Source organism: Heterodontus francisci, chromosome 14 (genome assembly GCF_036365525.1).
Source record: "Heterodontus francisci isolate sHetFra1 chromosome 14, sHetFra1.hap1, whole genome shotgun sequence".
Taxonomy (NCBI): domain Eukaryota; kingdom Metazoa; phylum Chordata; class Chondrichthyes; order Heterodontiformes; family Heterodontidae; genus Heterodontus; species Heterodontus francisci.
Window position 1 is genome coordinate 15,644,264 of NC_090384.1, and position 14,671 is coordinate 15,658,934.

At 48.0% G+C, this 14,671-nt stretch overlaps 1 protein-coding gene across 1 annotated transcript in view; it reads left to right on the plus strand.

Moving 5' to 3' along the window:
- psmc3 (proteasome 26S subunit, ATPase 3) overlaps nt 1-5,349 on the plus strand; it is a 35,226-nt gene extending 29,877 nt beyond the window's left edge. Inside the window, 3 exon segments of the mRNA XM_068045835.1 lie at nt 2,923-3,068; nt 3,454-3,535; nt 4,486-5,349. Coding sequence (XP_067901936.1) covers nt 2,923-3,068; nt 3,454-3,535; nt 4,486-4,596 — 339 coding nt within the window. The 3' untranslated portion in view covers nt 4,597-5,349.
- Nucleotides 5,350-14,671: the final 9,322 nt, after the last annotated feature.

The following is a 14,671-nucleotide window of genomic DNA, read 5'->3' on the forward strand; positions in this document are numbered from 1 at the left end:
AGGAGGCATTGCTGGATCTGGTCTGGGGAATGAAGTGGGTCAAGTGGATCAGGTGTAGGAGAACATTTAGGGAACAGTGATCATAGTGTCAGAAGGTTAAGATTAACTATGGAAAAGGACAAGGCGCAATCCAGAGTTAAAAATACTTGATTGGAGGCAGGCCAATTTCAGTTTTGAGAATGGACCTGTCTCAGGTGAATTGAAATCAAAGATTGGCAGGCAAAACTGAACTGTAACAACGGGCTGCCTTTAAAGAAGAGATGGTTCAGGTACAGTCGAGATACATTCCCATGAGAGGGAAAGGTAAGGCAACCAAAGCCAGAGCTCCCTGGATGATGCAAGAGATACCAAGTAAGATGAAGCAGAAAAAGGTGTGTATGACAGATACCAGGTTGATAATGTAAGTGAGAAGCAGGCTGAATATAGAAAGTTCAGAGAGGACGTGAAAAAGGAAGTAAGAGAGCCAAAGAGAGTATGAGAAGAGACTACAGCTAACATAAGAGATCCATACGGTCATCCTTTAAGCTTACAAATAGTAAAAAGAGGGGTGGGCTGATGAGGGACCAAAAAGGGGACTTGGCATGGAGGCAGAGGGCGTGGCTGAGGTACTAAATGTCTTTGCCAAGGAAGCAGATGCTGCCAAAGCCCGAGTGAAAGAGGAGGTAGTTGAGCCACTGGGTGGGATAAAAATTGATAAAAAGGAGGTATTAGATAGGCTGGAAATACTTAAAGTTGATAAGTCACCAGGACCGGATGAGATGCACCTAAGGATACTGAGGGAAGGAAGGGTGGAAAATGCAGAGGCAGTGGCGATAATCTTCCAATCCTCCTTAGATACGGGGTGGTGCCAAAGGACTGGAGAATTGCAAATATGACACCCTTGTTCAAAAAAGGGTGTAAGGATAAACCCAGCAACTATAGGCAGTCAGTTTAACCTTGGTAGTGGGAAAACTTTTAGAAGTGATAATCCAGGACAAAATTAACAGTCACTTGTACAAGTGTGAATTAATTAAAGAAAGCCACACATTTGTTGAAGGTAAATTATGTTTAACAAACTTGATTTGAGTTTGTTCGATGAGGTATTAGAGAGGTTGTTGAGGGTAATGTGGTTGATGTGGTGTATATGGACTTCCAAAAGATATTTGATAAAATGTCAAGTAATAGGCTTCAACTTTGCTGGCAAGCCTATGGAATAAAAGGGACAGTGGCAGCATGGATACAAAGTTGGCTGAGTGACAGGAAACAGAGAGTAATGATGAACGATTGATTTTCAGACTGGAGGAAGATGTACAGTGAGGTTCTCCAGGGGTCAGTACTAGGATCACTGCTTTTCTTGATCCATATTAATGACCTAGACTTGGGTGCGCAGGGCACAATTTCAGAATTTGCAGATGACACAAAACATGGTAGTATTATGAACTGTGAGGAGGCTAGTGATAGACTTCAAGAGGTCATAGGCTGGTGGAATAGGCGGACACGTGGCAGATTAAGTTTAACGCAGAGAAGTGTAAAGTGGTGCATTTTGGTAGGAAGAATGAGGAGAGGCAATATAAAATAAAGGGCACAATTCTGAAAGGAGTGCAGGAGCAGAGGGATTTGCGGATATAAATGTGTAAAATTGTTGAAGGTGGCAGAGCAGGTTATGAAAGTGGTTAAAAAGGTATACAGTATCCAGGGATTTATAAATAGAGGCATAGAAAACAAAAGCAAGAAAATTATGGTGAATCTTTATAAAACACTGGCTCTGCCTCAACTGGAGTATTGTGTCCAATTCTGCGCACCACACTTTAGGAAGAATGGCTCTAGGGATGGGGGATTCAGTTATGTGGATAGATTGGAGAAGGTGGGGTTGTTCTTGAAGATTGAGAGGGAATTTGATGGAGGTGTTCAAAATCATGAAGGGTCTGGACAGAGTAGATGGGGGGGGAACCTCCCATTGGCGGACGGGTTGAGAACCAGAGGATGTCAATTTAAAGTGATTGGCATAAAAAACAGTGGCAACATGAGGAAAAATGTTTTACACAGCGTGTGGTTCAGATCTGGAATACACTGTCTGAGAGTGTGGTGGAGGCAGTTTCAATCATGGCTTTCAAAAGAGAGTTGGAGAAACGCCTGAAAGGAAAACATTTGCAGGATTAAGAGGAAAGGGCAGGGAAGTGGGCCTACCTGCTGGCTGTCTGCTAGAGTGACTCATGGACACAACAGCCCAATAGCCTCCTTCTAAGCTGTAACTATTATATGATTCTATGAAATACCTGGTAATATAAATGTGGTCTCCAGAGCTACTGTTGATCGCCTGAGAGGGTTGGAGAGGAATTTTCCCTCAAAGAACAGTACAGCATAGGAACAGGCCATTCGGCCCTCCAAGCCTGCGCCGATCTTGATGCCTGCCTAAACTAAGCTGCTGACTATCCACTCTGTCCACTTCTGCACTTCCGGGGCTCATATCCCTCTATTCCCTTCCTATTCATGTATTTGTCAAGATGTCTGTTAAACGTCGCTATCGTATCTGCTTCCACCACCTCCCCCGGCAGCAAGTTCAAGGCACTCACCACCCTCTGTGTAAAAAAAAAAAAAAACTTGCCTCGCACATCCCCTCTAAACTTTACCCCTCGCACCTTAAACCTATGTCCCCTAGTAACTGACTCTTCCACCCTGGGGAAAAAGCTTCTGACTATCCACTCTGTCCATGCCACTCATAACTTTGTAAACCTCTATCATGTCACCCCTCCACCTCCGTCGTTCCAGTGAAACAAATCCTCATTGCATTTTCATCTCTCCCAGAAGATGACATGGCTGTAGTGGGTTAGGGTGGATGGGACAGGTTGGATGGAGCAATTGCCCATGCTATATGTATGTATGTGACACCTTCTCTGGTGTTTGGACATAGTTTGACCGGCCTTCATCCCGTTCTTCCTACAGGTGATTGCGGCCACCAACAGAGTGGACATCCTGGATCCGGCCTTGCTGCGCTCCGGCAGACTTGACCGTAAGATCGAGTTCCCGATGCCCAACGAGGAGGCGCGGGCGCGGATTATGCAGATTCACTCAAGGAAGATGAACGTAAGGTGAGGGCATCTGTTGGACAGTTTGTGGGCTGGAGGGAATCAGTCTATCGTCGCCACTCCCACCACAGATTTTCCTGTCTCCCTGCTCCTCCTGTCACCTCATCTTGTGTCATACTAGCCACTGAAGATAATCTCTAACTAATTAAGTGTGTAACTAGGAGCTTGTAGGAACTTGGCCCGGGCTGTGTAACTGGAGGTAGGTACAGAGAAGGATGTGGTTAATACCATTGCAGTGAACTGGTAAAGTCACCTAGTTAGTGACATGTTAAGGTGTGCTGGTAAAATCATCTAGTTAATGGCTAGTTAATAGCTTCTCTGTTATGATGTGGCGGTGGAGTTTTCCAGTTAATAACTGGTTAACAGTAACTTTGTTATTCCTCCACAGTCCTGATGTGAACTATGAGGAGTTGGCTCGATGTACCGATGACTTCAACGGAGCTCAGTGCAAGGCCGTGTGTGTGGAAGCGGTGAGTATTCCCCTGGAGATTGGGAACAGTGTGTCGGGATAGAGAACGGCCGGAGTTTGGGAACAGTGTGTCAGGATAGAGAGCACCCAGAGATCTCCCGGGTTTCCCCTCAATCCTGACACGCTTTGTGTCAGGATAGGGAGAACTCCTGGAGATCGGGAATAGGTGTGTCGGGATTCAGGGAACTCCTGGAGTGAGTCAAGATTGAGGGAGCTCTCAAAGATTGGCAACAGTGTGTCGGGATAGAGAACGTCCGGAGATTGGGAATAGTGCGTCGGGATTGAGGAACTCCCGGAGGTCGGGAACAGTGCGTCGAGGTTGAGGAGAGTCCTGGGAGGTCGGGGATTGAGGGAACTCCAGGAGGTTGGGAACAGCACGTCAGGATTGAGGGGAAACCCGGGAGATTGGGAGCAGTGTGTTGGAATTGTAGGGAGTCCCTGGAGTTCGGGAGCAGTGCGGACATTACAGCGTTTCACCTGTAAGGAGTTAGCTGTAAAGGGCACTTCCGGAACTCCATTCCCACAGGTGAATGATATGGCCATTTTCACACAGCCATTTCCTATTGGTGACTCTGCAGTTGCTTCCTCTACCTTTGTTTGTGCAGCAGTCAGTAACCGTTGGGGCTGGGTTCCCTCCCCCCTCCCCCCGAAATGGGTTGCGCAGGGGTGGGGTGGTGGGGCTGATACCCTCTCCCCAGAATGGTGGCCTGATGCTCGGTGCTGGTGACAGACCCATTATGAGCACTTGCCTGACTCCCTCGTGAGCCTCTCCAGACTCTTCAAAGCTGAGCTGCCCAGTTACCCTTTAACTTGGCTTGTCCTGTGGGATAGCCACACTCAGTGCTCCCTGGAGGCTTGAGTTTACAGCAGGCTTTTACCACTCACTGGACTGTGAAGTCCCCTGGGCTGCTCAGTTGTATTTCTGATGGTGTTTTTTTTTTAATCTGACAGGGTATGATCGCTTTGCGCAGGGAGGCAACGGAGCTCACGCACGAGGATTACATGGAGGGCATCCTGGAGGTCCAGGCTAAGAAAAAGGCCAACCTCCAATACTATGCCTAGACCACGGCACTGAGACTGATGGGGCCCCTCCCTGGTGTCATCGACTTGGATTTTGTACTGTGCATATGCAATCTCTGCAGCTATGTTAAATAAAGTGATTTTTTTCCCCATGTTAATTGAAGTGGCTGAGCCCAAGGTGTGGAGTACTGGTGGGTATCTACACACATCAGTGTACAGAGTTGCTCCATCAGTCTCCTGGTGCAGTATGTGATGGGGGCGGTGGTGGTTGCAGCATTAACCACTGCATCTGTTTGTGTTCAGTGGGAATGCAGATGGTGGCTAATGTTCAGAAGGAATATGGGTAGTTACAGTGTATGGCAAACTGTCCATCTGGTTTTGGGGTTCTGTGAGGCTCCTACACATTGTGTCTGCTGGTTGTGTTTCTGCGGGGCTCTCACACCCAGGGCCTGATGGTTTTGGAGTTTTCTATTTTCTCCTTTATTCCATTATCTTTCCTAAGACTGATGTTAAGCTTGGTCTGTAGTTCTCGGGGAATCTTGTTTCCCTTCTTAAATACAGGTATGACGTTGGCTATGCCCCAGTCTTCTGGCACTATACCTTTTTCCCCAACAAATATTAATTATGTGTGATAATGCCTCACCAGGGGTTTTATCCTCTCAGTTTGATTGGTTTATTTAATATTTCTTCTCTTTATTTTAAATGTGGTTATATCATGTGTAATCTCATCTTCCAATGTCATGTCCACCTGATCTGATTCACTGGTAAATACTGAAGTAAAATATTTATCTAATATTCCTGCCATTTCACATTGCTGCCTGTGATTTTCTCCTGACAGTCCCTTTATGGCTTTCTTCCCATTCTGACTCCTTTTTTTTTAAATTTATGTCTCTGTAGAATAATCTTTTTTAATGTTCCTTGATATTTTAATTTCATTGTTCCTCTTTGCCTTCCAAATTGTTTTTTGACTTCTGACATCCTGTCTCTTTCTTTCATCTGTTGTTCATGTACTTGGTGTTTGACCCATTCCTTACCGTCAGTTTGTTCCTTATGTCTTTATCCATTCATGGTGTCTCATTGGAGTTTGGTTTGATTTTTTATAGTGAATATATTTTTCCTGGATTTTGAACACCATTTTAAATGTCTGTAACCCCTATTAGTATGATTGATCCTTTATTATCTCTTTTGCCTATTCAAATGGGTTCCATTGCTCTTTTATTGATGGCTGTGACACTTTTATCTACTGCCATTATGTTAATACTCTTTGGTGGGTTCTGTGGTGCTCTCACTCAATGTCTGATGGTTTTGGGGTTCTGTGTCATTGATGTTTACATGACCAGGACTAATTTGCAGGGCTATGGAGCAAAAACTTGGGTGTGCGATTAAACTGCAAAGCTCTTTCAAAGAGCTGGCACAGGCACGATGGGTCGAATGGCCTCCTGTACTGTATGATTCTATGATGCTAATTGTGTACAAGAACAGGACTATCACTATGAACATCTGAGTCAGGGAGACATGATGTCAGGTGTTTTTGTACTGGAACAGCTGAGGCAGAAACAAGCTGCCTTCAGCTTTGGGAAATTGCTTCTTGCTGGCATTGAATGATTTTAGTTTTAGACAGTTTATAATTAGCAATGTCAGAGCCCCTGACTCCGAGAAACAGTGTAAGTGGCACCAGCTCACTCGCTGTTCTCATCAACATGCTGCTGAATAGATTAGGATTGCACTTCTGGTAGTGTGGGTGTAAGATCTGGGGGCAGAGGGAACACTCTGCTGTTTATACTCCCAGACTGCGAGGGACGTATGTTGCAATGCAGGGGAAGTGTGATGCTTGTGTTTGGTGACTCAGATGCAATGAGGAACTGATCCTTTATCCTTTTGTTTTGAGTGTCTGCTCATTCCTTCCGGGATTGATGGATTATTTCCATCATTCTTTCTACAGTTCAACCGCACACTTTCAACTTGTACAGCACGCCTTAGAGCCGAGTCAGCAGCTTTCAGTCACACTATCCCAAAGGCGCTATTATTGTCTCTAACTCTGACAGGCCATTCACCAAATCCAGTGCTGTTACTGCCTCTAACTCTCACTGGCCACTCACCAAATCCAGTGCTGTTACTGCCTCTAACTCTCGCTGGCCACTCACCAAATCCAGTGCTGTTACTGTCTCTAACTCTCACTGGCCACTCACCAAATCCAGTGCTGTTACTGTCTCTCTAACCCCAACTGCACGCAATCCAAACCGGGATGATACTTTCTCTGTACACACACACACCCCGAATCTGGTGTTGTTACCACCTCCATAAGCCTTCTACCCCCACAGAATCCAGTGCTGTACAGTCTCCCTACCCCTTCCCAACCCCCCCCCCCCCCGCCCCCACCCCCACCCCCAACACATGCACAAACGCAGAATCCAGTACTGTACCATCTCCCTTCCTTCTCTCCTCTCTTTCCCCCCCCCCCCCCCCCCCCCCCACAACCTGGAAAGACACAAACAGAAACCAGTGCTATTAATGCCTCTTTAAAGCCCCGTACAGCATCCAGTGCTGTTACTGTCTCTGTAATTGCTCCCAGTCTGAATCCAGTGCCATTACTGTCTCAGGTTACAGACAGGTGAGAGATGGTGGGAATATTTCTCCTTTTTCACCTCTAGACTGACTGACAACAGCATTTTTAATTGTTTTAAACTCGAGTGCTTTAATTGTCAAGATCAAACAAATAACAGGTTTTCTCAAGTTTAAAAGAAAGATTGATATTGATTATACAATACCCGAAATATACGCAATAACACCCACTCTGTCACTCATACAGTTTCACACATACTGTTGAGGAAAGATAGAGATTATAAAGATAATATGCGTTAGAGATGATAATTTTAAAGAGTCCTTTGTTAAACTTGCCTTTCCCTGGATGAAGACTCGAAACGGTGCAAGCCTGTAATCTTTTCCCTTGTTCACTGAAGAAAGACTTGGGAGGTTCAGGAGGTCGCAGACGACTCCTGTTATATTCCAGCTAAAGGACAATGGTGAAGTCCTGGTACAATTTCTCAACAGGGAGTTCAAGGCCAACTCCAGTCACTGCCTCCATGTAGTTTGAAACCGGGCATCTTAGGCAGGGTCCTTTTTTTCTTCAATGGCATGGATGGATTTCCTTTGCCCAGGATATACCTTTATTAAAGCCCCTTATCAGAAACCTAGTTTCTGTCATGTGATCATAGTTTCTCTTTGTTAGACAATGGAGTCCGGCATTCACCCTTATCGCACCTTGATGAAGTAGGGCTTTTCACATCCATTCTTTGGAATTTGAGTTTGGAGTCAAAAAGTTTACAATAGTATTGTTAACCCAATCAGTTGCAAAGAAGCAGCCATTACCACAGAAAAGGTTGTTTGCATTTTAATGATTTCTCAGGGATTTGTCCAGAAAGGTCGTTTGCATTTTAATGACTTGTCCAAACATGAAAATCAACTCGAGGCTTTTTTTGGTTCTGTGTGTATTGGCAGGAAAGGAAGCACCACCTGACCTGTTACTCCATTTTTTTTAAACACACAAAGTGTCCGTGTCTGGTTTACTTAATATGTTGGAAGTATATGGGAGTGACACTCTGTCATTACTCCTAATCTAAATCCAGTGTTGTTACTGTCTCTGTAAAGCAGCACTCCCCCACATTCCCTACACACACAAACAATTAGTGTTATTACTGTCTCTGCAACACCCATACGTAGAATCCAGTCGAATTACTTTTTCAATAGCGATCCCCACCACACGCACAGAATCCAGTGTTACTGTCTCTAGCAGCCAACCGCCACTACCCACCCCACCCCCACAGAATCCAGTGCTGTTCCTGTCTCTAACTCCCCCACCACAGAATCCAGTGCTGTTCCTGTCTCTAAACCACCCCGCAGCACAGAATCCAGTGCTGTTCCTGTCTCGAGCACCACCCCTAAACCACAGAATCCAGTGCTGTTCCTGTCTCTAACACCACCCCCCACCACAGAATACAGTGCTGTTCCTGTCTCTAAACCACCCCCACCACAGAATCCAGTGCTGTTCCTGTCTCGAACACCACCCCACCACAGAATCCAGTTCTGTTTCTATCTCTAACACCACCCCCCCCCACCACAGAATCCAGTGCTGTTCCTGTCTCTAACACCCCCCCCCAACCACAGAATCCAGTGCTGTTCCTGTCTAACACCCCCCCCCCCCGCCAACCACAGAATCCAGTGCTGTTCCTGTCTCGAACACCACCCCACCACAGAATCCAGTTCTGTTTCTATCTCTAACACCACCCCCCCACCACAGAATCCAGTGCTGTTCCTGTCTCTAACACCACCCCCCACCACAGAATACAGTGCTGTTCCTGTCTCTAAACCACCCCCACCACAGAATCCAGTGCTGTTCCTGTCTCGAACACCACCCCACCACAGAATCCAGTTCTGTTTCTATCTCTAACACCACCCCCCCACCACAGAATCCAGTGCTGTTCCTGTCTCTAACACCCCCCCCAACCACAGAATCCAGTGCTGTTCCTGTCTAACACCACCCCCCCCCCCCCCCCCCGCCAACCACAGAATCCAGTGCTGTTCCTGTCTCTTTAACCCTCCCTCAATTACCCCCTGGATTCTGTGGTCATGTCGGTCACATTGCCCCAGGTCCTGGCTTATTAAAAGTGGTTGAGATATGCTGATCGACTGATTGATGCTTCACACTGTGTTCGCTGGATTGGATTTAACTTGCAGCTGGGGTCACCAGACTGAAAATCGTAACGGTAACTGCAGCTCACTGTGTGTGCTCAGGTTATGGGGAGAAAGTGGGGGAATGGCACTAAATGAATTGCTCACTGAGAGAGCTGGTGCAGACACGATGGACTGAATGGCCTCCTTCTGTGCTGCAACGTTTCTGTGATTTTTTTAGACTGAGGTTAACCAGGTGAAGGGGAGGTTCTTATACCCTAGTTGCTCTGCCTGGATCACAGAGAAGCCCAGAGCAGTTTCAGACTCCCTGATTCCGACTGTGACACGCACTCTGAAAGTTCTGCACACAAGAGACAGCGTCAAACAGAATAATTACAATGTGGTGTTTTGTGGCACTAATTTTTTTATTGACCAACTGAATGCTCAATGTGTATATATTACAATCTCAAACACTCCCTGATAAGATCAATTTATTACTTTAAACTTTCTCAATCCTTGGCTATAAACAGTACATCGAAAATGGACAGCACAATATTTTACAGTTGTACCATACACATGTAGCACTGCACTGGAGTTTGATACAGTACACAGACTCCACATCCCAAACCTGCATGCTTTTTTAGGGAATGATGTGGCACAATGAACAAAGCACAATGGGTGAAGGGGTCAGGAAATTTTGGCAGTGAATTCGTGATAGTGAGCTCTCACCCCCAAGGTTAAAGCCCCATACGAAGATGGCAGGAAGGGGAAGTCAAAGTGGGGAGTTCAATCAATGGCTGAGAAGATGTGGTGGGGAGAGGGGAGGGGAAGGGGAAGGAGTGGGTGGCAGTTAGGGAGAGGTGAGAGAAGTTCAGAGTTCTTTAGAGGATCAGGGGCAGATGATGGGACCGAGCCCGCCATAGTATATGTGAACTGTGGACAGAGTGGGGTTGAAGGGCCGAGTGGCCTACTCCTGTTATTTTTTACATTATGGCCTTTACTTTAGCTGGCACTGATGTTCAAATTATACCAATGCTGTGGGGCTGGGGGGGATTTGGGCAAGCCCTGAGGAGTGCCTAAATGTGTGAAATGCTTGTCCCCTCTCACTGCGCTGTGACTGCTATTACAGAGCCAGCATAGGCTGCAATGGGGTCATAAATAAATAGTTTGACCCAGGACAGAGAGAGATGATTCGATCTCTAGTTTTTGTTAAGTTGATTTGAACCAGATCACTCTCTGAAATCTTGGTAATTTATTGTTCTGCATGATTTTTAATAAAACAAATTCTTCTTGTATATAAAGGTGGGTGCAGCGGAAGGAGTCAAATACTGAAGGAAGCTTTTTAAAAAAAATCATGAAGCCTGTGGGCTTTAACAGGGATACAACAAATTCAGGCTGTGAAATAAACAGTTCCGCAGTGACACAGAACCCACCATGACCCCATCCCCACCCCTCCCCAACGTAACCCCAACCCCATTCCTCCCCACCATTACCCCATCCCCACCCCTCCCCAACGTAACCCCAACCCCATTCCTCCCCACCATTACCCCATCCCCACCCCTCCCCATTATTACCCCCATCCTCACCCCTCCCCAACGTAACCCCAACCCCATTCCTCCCCACCATTACCCCATCCCCACCCCTCCCCATTATTACCCCCATCCTCACCCCTCCCCAATGTAACCCCATCCCACCCCTCCCCACCATTACCCCCATCCTTCCCCATCCCCAGCATATCCCCTTCTCCACCCCTCCCCAGTATTACCCCCATCCTCCCCCTCCCCCACCATTACCCCATCCCCACCCCTCCCCATCATTACCCCCATCCCCACCCCTCTCCAGCGTAACCCCATCCCCACCCCTTCCCATTATCCCCATCCCCACCCATCCCCAGCGTAACCCCATCCCCACCATTACCCCATCCTCCCCCATCCCCACCTCTCCTCAGCATAACCCCATCCTCCCCCTCCCCCACCATTACCCCATCCCCACCCCTCCCCATCATTACCCCCATCCCCACCCCTCTCCAGCGTAACCCCATCCCCACCCCTTCCCATTATCCCCATCCCCACCCATCCCCAGCGTAACCCCATCCTCCCCCATCCCCACCTCTCCTCAGCGTAACCCCATCCCCACCATTACCCCCATTCTCCCCCTCCCCCACCATTACCCCATCCCCACCATTACTCCCCATCCTCCCCCACCATTACCTCATCCCCACCCCTCCCCTGCGTTACCCCATCCCCACCCCTCCCCAGCGATACCCTATCCCCACCCCTCCCCCAACATTACCCCATCCCCACCCCTCCTCACCATTACCCCCATCCCCACCATTACTCCCCATCCTGCCCCACCATTACCCCATTCCCACCCCTCTCCAGTGTTACCCTATCCCCACCCCTCCTCAACATTACCCCCATCCTCCCCCATCCCCACCCCTCCTCACCATTACCCCATTCCCACCCTTCCCCCACCATTACCCCATCCCCACCCCTCCCCAGTGTTACCCTATCCCCACCCCTCCCCCAACATTACCCCATCCCCACCCCTCCCTACCATTACCCCATCCCCACCCCTCCCCAGTGTTACCCTATCCCCACCCCTCCCCCAACATTACCCCATCCCCACCCCTCCTCACCATTACCCCCATCCCCACCCCTCCTCACCATTACCCCCCTCCCCACCATTGCCCCCATCCTCCCCCCACTATTACCCCATCCCCACACTTCCCCAGCGCTACCCCATCCCACCCCCACCATTACCTCCATCCTCCCCCCCCACCATTACCTCATTCCCACCCCTCCCCCACCATTACCCCATCCCCACCCCTCCCCAGCGTTACCCCATCCCCACCCCTCCCCAGCATTACCCCATCCCCACCCCTCTCCCACCATTACCCCATCTCTCACTGTCACCCCATTCCAACCCCTCCCTAGCACCTATTCCCCATCCTCACCCCTTCCCCAGCACCCATTACCCCACCCCTCCACTGCACCCATTACCCCAACCCCAGCATCATTAGTCCATTTCCACCCCTTCTCCAGCACCCACTACCCCATTCCCACTCCTTCCCCAGCATGGAGTGTTCCTACTCCTTCCCCAGCACCCAGTGTTACCCCATTCCCACCCGTTCTCCAGCACCTAGTGTTACCCCATTTGCTGCCCTCCCCAGCCCCTAGTGTTATCGATTCCACTCCTCCAACAGCACAGGTGAGTCAGCCAGACTTCAGGCTGTGGTCTCTATCCAGCTCATGGAGCATCAGCCTGGTTTGATCATCTGTTAGTTTGTCCTGTTGGACTTTGATGGTTTGGGAAGGGTTGGCCTGCTGCTGTTACCTCATTGGTGGATAGATTTTAAATCAGAGCACAGAGATAGATGGGCACCCCCTTCCTGCTAGGCCCACTGCTACACTGTGACCCACTGAGACAAGAACCCTGGGAAATGCTGTACAGTCCTCGTGCCACTGTATTTATTCAAGAGTATTAGACAGGAGTGGCCACAGCTCCTTCGATTTAAGGCTCAGAGAGTCAGTGTTGTCCAATATATCAGCCACAAGCCACATGTGGCTAATTGGGAATCCAGATGTGCATTTCCGATTAGTGAATAAAAGGTGCTTAATAGATTCTGTTGTTGGGCCTGTGAGCTCAATACTCAAATGTGTGCGACTCTCTGTGAACTTTGTGTTTGTTGCTAAAACGCTAAGATGAAAATCAGTGTATGTGAGTGATTTTTGAGTGCTTTACTGCCTTAGTTATTGCATGATGGGAAACGTTTGTTGAAATACATGCAGTACATGAATACGTGAAGTACAGGTTCAGGCAGGTTGTTCAACCTTGCCCGTCTAAGAGTGAAGACCAAAGTACGGAAAGTCCTCATCAGGGAACTCCTCTTTGCTGACGATGCTGCTTTAACATCTCACACTGAAGAGTGCCTGCAGAGACTCATCGACAGGTTTGCGGCTGCCTGCAACGAATTTGGCCTAACCATCCGCCTCAAGAAAACGAACATCATGGGGCAGGACGTCAGAAATGCTCCATCCATCAATATCGGCGACCACGCTCTGGAAGTGGTTCAAGAGTTCACCTACCTAGGCTCAACTATCACCAGTAACCTGTCTCTCGATGCAGAAATCAAAAGCGCATGGGAAAGGCTTCCACTGCTATGTCCAGACTAGCCAAGAGAGTGTGGGAAAATGGCGCACTGACACAGAACACAAAAGTCCGAGTGTATCAAGCCTGTGTCCTCAGTACCTTGCTCTATGACAGCGAGGCCTGGACAACGTACGTCAGCCAAGAGCAACGTCTCAATTCATTCCATCTTCGCTGCCTCCGGAGAATCCTTGGCATCAGGTGGCAGGACCATATCTCCAACACTGAAGTCCTCGAGGCGGCCAACATCCCCAGCATATACACCCTACTGAGCCGGCGTCACCTGAGATGGCTTGGCCATGTGAGCCGCATGGAAGATTCAGGATCCCCAAGGACACATTGTACAGCGAGCTTGTCACTGGTATCAGACCCACCGGCCGTCCATGTCTCCAGTTTAAAGACGTCTGCAAACACGACATGAAGTCCTGTGACATTGATGACAAGTTGTGGGAGTCAGTTGCCAGTGTTCGCCAGAGTTGGCGGACAACCATAAAGGTGGGGCTAAAGTGTGGCGAGTCGAAGAGACTTAGCAGTTGGCAGAAAAAAAGTCAGAAGCGCAAGGAGAGAGCCAACTGTGTAACAGCCCTGTCAACCAATTTTATCTGCAGCACCTGTGGAAGAGTCTGCCACTCTAGAATTGGCCTTTATAGCCACTCCAGGCGCTGCTTCACAAACCACTGATCACCTCCAGGCGCTTACCCATTGTCTCTCGAGACAAGGAGGCCAAAGAACATTTACCCAGATTGTGTGTATGTATGTGAGACATTTTCTACTAAAACGATTGAAGGTAGCTAAAAGAGTCAGCGATTTCTCTTGGACAACACTGATCATCTGAGAGCTATGATTTTTCTTTGATACCTTTAGGAAGTTGGCCATTGTCTGTGCAGTAACTGCTCCTCTCATCACCAGCCCTAACCAGTTTGTAATGGTACAGAATTAAATATCAACTGCGCTGGCTGTCAATCAAGCCAGAGCTAATCCATGACCTGGAAGTGTACCCTTCCCGGGTTCCGACACTGTAATATTCCACAGACAACCGATCCTGACACTGAACTTCTGTGATGTGAGGGGGAGAGAGGATGAGATACTGCCCAGTAATCTGCAGCTCAAAAGCTTCTGGTGATTGTTTTATTTGTTTCTTTTATCAGTTATATTAAAAAAATGCATTCCGAACAATAGGCTGTAAATCCTTGCTTGCACCTGTTTTAAAGATTTAACCAAAAAAAGGGAAAAAAATTCAATCACATTAAATGCAATTTACAGCAATGAAATTCTGTACAATTGAAAAATGTTTCATTCT